Source organism: Podarcis vaucheri, assembly GCF_965113315.1.
Source record: "Podarcis vaucheri genome assembly, chromosome: 4".
Taxonomy (NCBI): domain Eukaryota; kingdom Metazoa; phylum Chordata; class Lepidosauria; order Squamata; family Lacertidae; genus Podarcis; species Podarcis vaucheri.
In genome coordinates, this window is record NC_138762.1 from 86544414 (window position 1) to 86554577 (window position 10164).

Here is a 10164-nt window from a genome sequence, read left to right on the forward strand (position 1 = left end):
GCCGGTTCGCCGGAGCAGCTTTGTCACGCTGGCCACATGACCCGGAAGTGTCCACGAACAGCGCTGGCTCCCGGCCTCTAGAGTGAGATGAGCGCACAACCCTAGAGTCTGTCAAGACTGGCCCGTATGGGCAGGGGTACCTTTACCTTTACTATCACTGTTTAAGGAAAGAGATAACATTGTGGGCCCATACAAACAATGTCGAGTCTGGCTCTGAACTTCAGAGGCTTGACTCAGCATCAGCTTTGGAAAAAGGGGTCAAAGCACAATGTTGTTTTTATTTCAAGCCATCCCCTTCTTGAAGCTTGACACATCACTGTAAATTATGCATATTATTCAAAGAAGGTTGCACTTACCTTGACCTGTGGTATATATATTTATAAACAAAATTAAGATGCTTTGTTAAACCATAAATCTATTTTCAAAATTGCAGTTGCAGAGATAAATGCTGCATTATTAGTATCTAACAGTAATAAATGTCTGGAACAATTAATACATTTCTGGCTTTTACTTTCAGGTTCATTATAACGTTGGCAAAAACCTGGCTGATAAAGGCAACCAAACAGCTGCAATTAACTATTACAGGGAAGCTGTCAGGTATGTGCCAGTTACTGTTTAAAAGAGGAACAGGGAAGTGCCCCACAATGAATGCAAACAAACTGTGAAAAAGGCTCTATGAACTGAAAGTGGAGACAGTATATGCACTTTACCTTTTTTTTCATTTGTTTGTTACACAAGAAAATCTTTAATAAAAACTGATTTAAAAGAGGAACAGGAAAAAATATTCAGAATATTGCATTTATTGGCTTATAAAAAAGAGCCTGGAAGACATGACATCTCAATGCACTGTTTAAAATAAATTAATTTTATTAGAATCATTCAAAAGAGAATTTATTCCATGGGGGGCAGGGAATGAAAGTAGCTTAGAACACTATGGTTAGGAAAATGTGCACAGTGTGAGTAAAAATGTTGGCAATGTAACACAGGGAAAAATTGTGAGGTGGTCTCATCCCAATCCAGATTTGGGTAGTTGCTGAAAAAGTAGAAAATACAATAGATTATTAAATTTCAATCCAATATTTTTGTTGTTAGGAGATAGATACTAGCGTGTGCACACACACACTCATATATCTTGTATCCTAAATACATAGATTAAGGGGTGCAATCCGATCATAGTGGCAAGTATGACTACTGTGTATTGGAAGTTGTGTGAAATTCCAGAATTATCAAGCCAAAAGAAAATTAGGTAGTACAAACCTAACAAAATTAAGTATGGGCACATGGATGAAGGCAATAAAAGGGATGACATGTGTTCGTAGAAAAATGAATAAAGGAGACCTGTGTTCCTGTTGTTTTTAAATTTAAAGCAAGATAATGCTGCCTGGGTAAAAGCACTATCCTCTGCATGGGCTCAACATGTTCTGCAGGCAAGCACCACTGATAGCAAAGCCATCCTAGCAACGAAGCTACAATAAAGTCGTTTCTTTCTGCATCACGTTCTAGAGAGGTCACCATTTCCTGTCTCTCCTTTTAAATACAGTGGTACCTTGGGTTACATACGCTTCAGGTTACATACGCTTCGGGTTACAGACTCCGCTAACCCAGAAATATTACCTCGGGTTAAAAACTTTGCTTCAGGATGAGGACAGAAATCGTGCTCTGGCGGCGCGGCAGCAGCAGGAGGCCCCGTTAGCTTAAGTGGTGCTTCAGGTTAAGAACAGTTTCAGGTTAAGAACGGACCTCCGGAATGAATTAAGTACTTAACCTGAGGTACCACTGTAAATCACTGTAGTCTAGAGAAGATTGGTGATGGTGATTTAATATATGATTAAGGTGTAAATTTCCTATGTTTGGTCAGGTTGAGATTCAAATAATAGGTGGAGTCTCACAAGTTGGTGGCTCTATACAGTGAGGGGGGAAAGTATTTGATCGCCTGCTAAATTTGCATGTTTGCCCTCTGACAAAGAAATGACCAGTCCATAATTTTAATGGTAGTTTTATTGTAGCTGTGAGAGACAGAATAACAACAGGAAAAGCCCCAGAAACCCAGAAGACAAAAGTCAGAGATTGATGTGCATTATAATGAGTGAAATAAGTATTTGATCCCCTATCAACCAGCCAGATGTCAAGCTACCTAGTATCTTCACTGTATGTAACAAGCTGAGATTAGAAGCACCTGCTGTAAGGGAGAGGTCTTACCTGTAATCCCAGCTCGTTACAGTACCTGTACAAAAGACACCTGTCGACAGAAGCAATCAATCCAGCAGATTTCATTTACTGTAGTGTAAATGAAAGAAAATGAGTCAAGCTGCCTTTTTCCAATGAGTAATTATTTTCCCCCCTTTTACATGCCCAGATTGAATCCTAAATATGTGCACGCTATGAACAACCTGGGAAATATCTTGAAAGAAAGGAATGAACTCCATGAAGCTGAAGAGCTGCTGTCACTAGCTGTACAAATACAGTATGTTTTTAAATACACAATTCCAGTTGTTGCTGCAGAGCATATAGAAGGAGTGCTGTGTCCTGTCCTATATACTAAACGTATCCAACAATTCTGCCTAGGCCTGATTTTGCAGCGGCATGGATGAATCTGGGAATAGTGCAGAATAGCTTAAGAAGGTATGGAGAAGCCGAGCAAAGCTATTGGACTGCAATTAGACACCGAAAAAAATACCCAGATTGTTACTATAATTTAGGACGTTTGGTAAGTGAATTGCATTACATGTGTGCTAATGACAGCAAGAGACTAAGATGAAATGTCGCCTCGGTGGCAAACTTAAGCATACTTCATTAACAGTGTGGTTAAACAGCAGTACTTTGGCACGTTTCATGCAGCTTCCTAATAATATTCAGAGTGCAGTAGGTGAAGGGCACATCCTCAGCCCTGCACTCCAGCCCATAGCAGACCATCTGCTTTGCATGCAAAAGGTCCCAGGTTCAATCCCCAAGTCGGGGTGGAAGAGACTCCTGCTTGCAATCCTGAAAGCCTCTGCCGGTCAGTGTATGCAATACTGAGCAAGATGGACCAACTCAGTATAAGGCAGTTTCCTATGTTCCTGTGTGTTGTTCCTACAGTATCAGTGGGTGAGAACTTTCATGCAGATTGCCTTTCGTGGCTTTGACCATTATAAATTGTTTTCAAGAGCTTGTCCCCAAAATACAGCACTATTTGCTATTGTTTTTTTAATATATACATGGTTGTTGTTTTTTTGCATAAAGTAATATAAGCAGGAGTGGGACTAGACAGGAGAGGAATTTGAGCATTGATCTAATTTATTCAGGGCTACCGTTACTGTATTTGCTTTCATATTGTCGTCCGTGTTTCAGTATGCTGACCTCAATCGCCACATAGATGCATTGAATGCATGGAGGAATGCCACTGTTCTGAAACCACAACACAGTTTGGCTTGGAACAACATGATTATATTGCTTGATAATACAGGTACAGTATAAGAATTACCCAGCAACGTTTAAATAAGTGATGCATTTATGCAGTTTTTGCCCTGCTTACGGTTTTGTGGAATAAAAACTATTGTGCTATTCAGCACCCTTTCCTCTCTTTTCTTACGTTCCTAGGTAACTTAGCACAAGCTGAAGCTGTTGGAAGAGAGGCTTTGGAGCTAATACCCAATGACCATTCTCTTATGTTTTCACTGGCAAATGTATTGGGGAAGTCACAGAAATATAAGGTAGTAAAATATTTCCAATCATAACTTTTGAATGAAATAATTATTTTAATTGTTTCTCCATTGTTCATAGACTGAATAGGTTCTCAAAAAAATTACAACTCACATTAGAGACAAATTGAAGTGTTGTTCTGTAGGTACATGTGGCAAAATAGATGTGCACATTCGTAATGTGGTGGCATGTACATGTTGTCATGGCAAACTACTCGTGTATGGGGTTTACCACCTTTTATTCAAGGTCACCTGTGTTGAATAAAATATGCTGCCTTGATCTATAGAGACACAGTAATGTTGTCAAAGAGCTGGGCATGTGGCTGGGTTTTCTGAACCTGCAGAGTTACCAGCCCTAGATTTCATGAACATAGGAGAATAATTTCATTGATAATTCAGAGGGAAATAGGGAAAACATCAAAGCAAAGTAGCTATAGAAAAGTTCAGTTGAACATGGATTCCCGAGTAATCTGAGGTTTTTATAGGCCAAATCTTCCTTTTTCGGATATGTTCTAGGAAGTAAGATAGCCTTTAGGGCCCTGGTCTGATCAACTCCTGGGTGCTAAACTAATTTACTTGATACATCCCTAGCTGAGGTTCTCAGGGGTCCCCACAATCACATGATATTGGAACACACACTCTGGGTATTATTCAGCTGACTTTTACTCATTCCTACCTAAACAGAAAACACTAGATTCCTTACTGTGAACAAGTTCATGAGTTTGATTTAGGGAGGCAAGCAAGCGTGTTTTGCAGAACAGTTCAGAAACCACATAAAAATATTTTTTAATCTTACATGCAGCACATCTAAAAATCATCATTCAAATTGATAAATATAGAAATAAGCCAAGGCTTTTCCTGAAAAAAAACCATTTAAATTAGAATCAGCACTTATCCTTGGATTATAAACAGACATAAAGCTGTGTTAAGTAGCCCTGTAATTAAGTCTGCATCCGCTGCATAGGAACATCTTTAAAAGTATTTTTAATCTCTTATCTGTTTAAATAATTGTTTTTCTTGAGTAATTGTATATATTTTGTATGCGTTGTTCAGAGTTTAATGATGTCATGCAAGAGGGATGTGTGAGCCTAGCAAAACTGAAAATGAATAATGAAAATATTCAGTGGTCAGAATCTTTGAAGCAAGTCAGTTAGAAAAACAAGTGAAAAGTCTTTTGTGGAGCATTTTTTCTTTCTAGAAGTATTGTCTGCAAAACAAAGCAGATAAGCCTTTAAAAATTGTTGGCTGTAATAAAAGTAGATTCATCTCATTGATTTTATTGGGATTAACTTCATTTTAACACAAATATGCAGGTTTTAAGTGGTGATTTGTGTGAGCATCCGGTTATAATGCAGTCTGCAAGTGTTTTTGTGTTCTTACTAGCACAGAAGTAATTACTGTTTAATTGACAGCAACTACCAGACAACAGCTGGATCAGGCTGTGAATTATATTGTATGTATATCCATTAGAGAGAAGTAGAAGTGTGAATGCACATGAAAAAAATATGGTGACATAATCACATTAATAGACCACAGAGCATGAGGTAATTGGTAGTGTTTGGTTGTACTTGACATTGTATGCACTACAGAAATAGCTTGTCCTGTTGATCTCTTTTTCTGAATTATTCAGGAATCTGAAGCTTTGTTCCACAAGGCAATTAAAGCCAATCCAACTGCAGCCAGTTACCATGGTAATTTGGGTAAGACATTTTACAGCTCCCCTAGTGCAAACTTTTAAAAAATCAGACACACTGCTTGTACTTCTTTTCATGTTAATTGTCTTAAAAACTACTGTTTTTAAGGCATTATTCTGCTGCCGAGATTTCTATTCTGCCTACTTGCTAAACAAATTGCCAGCTAGAGAAAAGAGTTCCAAAAATGCAAAGCTCAATGCATTGTATAATAGACCAACCAGGCAGCACACTACAGCCCAGAGGTGGCTGCATGTCAGTGGTGGCAAATTGGCTCTTTTGTGCCATGCTTGCAAACCGCCATGAGCTCTCCTGATAAAAACAGCAATTTATGGCTCTAGCACAATCCACTCTTGTCATTCCCTGGCCTGCTCAGCTCCCAAACGTGTCCCCTCCAGCTGGCAACAGAGCAGGCTGCCACCATGCCGGCAGCCAACCAAATGTTTTAATGTTTTCTAAGTAATTGGCAAGATTGTCTGTCCTTCAACGATGTTGCTAACAAAAACTCCTCTTTGCTGTTTCAGCTGTGCTGTACCATCGCTGGGGAAATCTTGACTTAGCCAAGAAACACTATGAAATCTCTCTGAAGCTTGACCCCACAGCAGCTGGGACCAGGGAAAACTATAGTCTTTTAAAAAGGAAACTGGACCAACTGAAAAAAAAAGGCGATGTCTGAGGTTTCTTCTCAGGCTTTGAATGCGTACTGCATACCATTTATTGGCAACATGGCTACTAATCACCAGGGAGAGAAGCATTCAGTCATACTGTCATTTAAAAAATCACAACAATAACCCAATAATTATAGCACCAGCAACAAATACTCAAAATGTTTCATGAAGTCTAGTGGCAGAAGTAAATTTCTTTACAAATAAAAAATAAAAAGCAACGCTGGTTTTGAAATTTTCATTTGGAGAACTGAAAGGTTTGTATTTATGCTTTCAGCTTTTTGACCCAGTTTCAAAACCTGTTGAATATTTACATTCTTATACTCGGAGCACTTGTGCTGGTAGGGGCAACTTATTCAAATAAAAAGAAGGGCATATTCAAAATGCATGTAGCAGTGGAGTGCGAATGTACCACAGTACAGTGCTACCTCGGGTTAAGTACTTAATTCGTTCCAGAGGTCCATTCTTAACCTGAAACTGTTCTTAACCTGAAGCACCACTTTAGCTAATGGGGCCTCCTGATGCTGCCGCGCCAGCGGAGCCCAATTTCTGTTCTTATCCTGAAGCAAAGTTCTTAACCTGAAGCACTATTTCTGGGTTAGCGGAGTGTGTAACCTGAAGTGTATGTAATCTGAGGTGCCACTGTACAATTATGTGGAAAAGAAATATAATTTGTTTTGCCTGTGTATACATCTTACTGATGCAGGAATTCTGATGCAGCGTTGGTATGAAACGTGGCCCAGTGAATTACCGAGAGCACAAATGTTGCCTCATTAATCTCTGGAGAGGCCATGCTTCAGAAACATGGGGGAGGGTGTTTGCGCAATACACTGCTAATATACTTGATAAGAACAGGATAGAATGAACTATTTTCAACAATTTATGGTGAATTGAGGATTGAAGTTTAATTCAAATTGTTCTTAGATTCAGAATCTATCCTTAGTTGCTGTTGTACAGCTTAAAGGTAGTGACTTGAATGGTCAAGCATCCCAAAGTAACCGTCAAGAGTACTTTAAACTGTAAAGCCTTTCATGTTTGGTAGTTTGCCCAGAATCTTGTAATGCTTCAGCTGGGCAGTGGTTATTACATTTTTAGATGTTTGATTAGGTTTTAATCTGCTGTCTTGTTGGTAGCAGCTTTCATTAGGGTATCAGTAGCTGAAATCCAAGTGGCATATGAAGGGTTCTTCAGTCTTCTCTGGGGATGATAGCAGACTTAATTTTTCTCTGAGGGTTAATGGTTCCTTAAAGAAGTGACAGCCCAGTTAACACGTTCTAAAATCCTTCACATGGAACATCCCTAAGGGTGCAGCCAAGTGCAGGAAGAAATGTGTGATCTGGGCCATTGTAGCCTAAAATAATAAAGAAATGTGGTTGCGACGTCTTTATTGGCAAAGAAAGGATTTATGTCAACATTGCACCCTAGATGCAATGTTGAGATATCCACCTGTGTAATCTTGACAGTCCCAGATAAACTATTGTTTTCCAGCTTTAGGGGTTGCCTAAAGACCACTTACAGACAGGTACAGTTTACCTAAAAATCAATGACAGCATATCAGAAAAAGATCTGTTCTTCCATACTTCAATTTATTCTTGCTGCAGATTGGATTTTTGAGGAGCAAAGTCAAAATCAAATGTTGACCTTTTTTGTCCTGCTATGTATATTGTGCAAGAGAGATATTGCTGCATTAGAATCCTTCCCATATAGAGCATTATTTCTCAGAATGGAAAGATCAGAATTGAGTTTCAAAAAAGAAAACTCTTCATACAATATACGTACCAGTTCGTTCACTTGGCTTTGGCGGCTATCTTGTTATGGATTCAGTACCACCCTTAAAACACGGGTGCACATGGACCCAATCTAGCCCTTAGAGCTGGAGACAAAGATCCAACCACTGGACAGCATGCACATCCTGAATTGATTAGGATTTGCAACTGCTCCCAGTATGTTCTAAATGTTATTCAGTCCCTTGAATAAAATAGTTTTAACTGTTGTAATACACAGGATGCTGACAGTCTTGCTATATGGAATATTATAAAATAATGTGAATGACCCCAATAAGAACATAGTGTTGATGTATTTATACATACACAAGAAAAAAGTGTACAAACTATAAATAGAAATCATTTCCACTGGTTGTTTTATGTTTTGTTTTTAAATGATTCAGCAATTTCCTCTAACATGCAGTGCTTACAGACCATTTTCTCAGATGGGATAAGATTTTAATAATAGTTCTATGTTTGAATATTGTTGATGTCTGATGTAATTAATTGTCTGATTCATTACTATTGCCTGCAGTTAACATATGATACTTATCCCTGTTGGCCTGCAGTATTTGTTTGGTATGAACATAGTGAGTTAATATTTTATGTAGAGCATGAAACATTTCTTTAAATTTACTTTTTTTGTTAACAGCCTGGAAATGTTTGGATCTCCTGATTTGAAAGCATATGTAAAGTAGATCAGCATTTTCTAGACTTTTGTTGGTATAAATAATACTTGAAATTAATGTGTCTCCTAGCTGTCAGCTCTGTCATGTGAATGTAACTATAAAACATTGCCTAGGCAAACATTTTGAATAGTGTCCTAAAGGCTACTTCACATATTATGCAGAGGCAACTTTAGCTATACAACCAAGCCTAAACTTGACATGGAGCTGCAACCAACTTTGACAAATATAGTATGTTGTTACATTCATATGTGGCATTTTTCCGTGTATGCTTATGGCATATTGTTTGTATATGTATTTTTGGGAGGGCAGAATGGTGATGTGTGAAGTGATCCTACTTTTGAAAATGATAATTAAATGTCATACAGATTGCTATAATTCAGTTTTAGAAATTTATTTTAAATTTAGAAATATAGAAAGGCTTTAAAAATATACAGTAATACGGCTTTAAAAAATATACAGTAGTAAATGGCTAAGTCACACAAAGAGTAAACCCACTGTAATCAAGGGGGCTAGTTAGTTATGACTACAAATCCATTGATTTTAATGGTACTATTCTAACTTAGTCAGATACCACTCATAAGAAGAAGAAAATCTCAGTCTCTTCCTACCACCCCTGCTATACGCTTAGCAAAGGCATACATGTCTCTTAACATTCAAAAGCCATGAAGGCAAAAGTGAGCTGTGTGCCGTTTTAGGCTGCTGGGCTGATATATCCAACATAGTTTGATCCTCTGCATCCCAGATCAATTCAACTCAACTGCATGTCACCATAGTACTTAGGATTACATGTAAGGTGGCAATCCTAGACATACTTGCCTAGGATTAAGTCCAGTGGAACTTCCTTCTAAGTAAACAGATGTAGAATGTGGCTGTGGGAATATTAGTTGTTTGGAAAGCTGGAACCGAATCTTTTGAAATTGTACTGCAAATTCTGAGGTTAAAACTCTTTTGAAAATAGTGAATAAGCAGTGACTGCTGCCTACTAAATCTACTTACTAAAAAGCGGAGTGTACAGAAGATTGTTTCATTTCTGTGATACAAGGTTTGTCATAAGCATCTACACTTTTGTAAGCACAAACAAGTATGGGCTTTATACTGAAATAATTGTTTTAGAATTCAACAAAAGATTTGTAGCCAATTTGGTGATATGTCCAATGAATGTCAGCCTCTGATGTATTATAAATTTCTTCGGGGCCTATTAAACTGTATGGCTGGATAATAATAAAAAGTGAGGACTTTGAAGACAATGGGTAGCAACTGATAGTTGGATTAGTTATTGATAATGACATTGAATTTTAATGAATACATTCCAGTTTCTTTTATAAGACAACATTTGTAATAAAACCTCATCTGTTCTTTGGCTGTTGTGGATTTTATAAGAGTAAAAATAAAACCTGTTCAAGAACAATGATAAAAGTAATGTTTCAGAAAGGGCAGTGGTAATGCATCAAATGGAAAAAGGGGAAAGCACCTTTTTTCTAAATAGCTGTGGTGGTTTTGTTGTTTAACTTTGAAACATTCATACAACTGAGGGGGGCGCACCTGCTTTGAGCAGAGCTGGGGGGTGCTAAAATCTTTATCCACATGAAGTGCTCAAATTTGGCTTCTCCCCTGCAGCTGCTTTCCTACACAAAGTTGGGGGGGTGTATATATATTGTTCCCTCACTTAGTTTGAT

The 10164-nt window shown here is 38.1% G+C and overlaps 1 protein-coding gene across 4 annotated transcripts in view; it reads left to right on the plus strand.

Moving 5' to 3' along the window:
* Positions 1 to 9848, plus strand: part of TMTC4 (transmembrane O-mannosyltransferase targeting cadherins 4) — a 48001-nt gene extending 38153 nt beyond the window's left edge. For 3 of the 4 annotated variants that reach the window (XM_082218628.1, XM_082218630.1, XM_082218629.1), the window contains 7 exons: positions 518 to 597; positions 2357 to 2464; positions 2566 to 2707; positions 3331 to 3445; positions 3580 to 3692; positions 5311 to 5380; positions 5896 to 9848. In XM_082218628.1, the coding sequence (XP_082074754.1) occupies positions 518 to 597; positions 2357 to 2464; positions 2566 to 2707; positions 3331 to 3445; positions 3580 to 3692; positions 5311 to 5380; positions 5896 to 6047 (780 nt within the window). In that variant the 3' untranslated portion in view covers positions 6048 to 9848. The remainder of the gene's footprint in view (positions 1 to 517; positions 598 to 2356; positions 2465 to 2565; positions 2708 to 3330; positions 3446 to 3579; positions 3693 to 5310; positions 5381 to 5895) is intronic. The other variant, XR_014218606.1, reaches the window with a different exon arrangement.
* Positions 9849 to 10164: the final 316 nt, after the last annotated feature.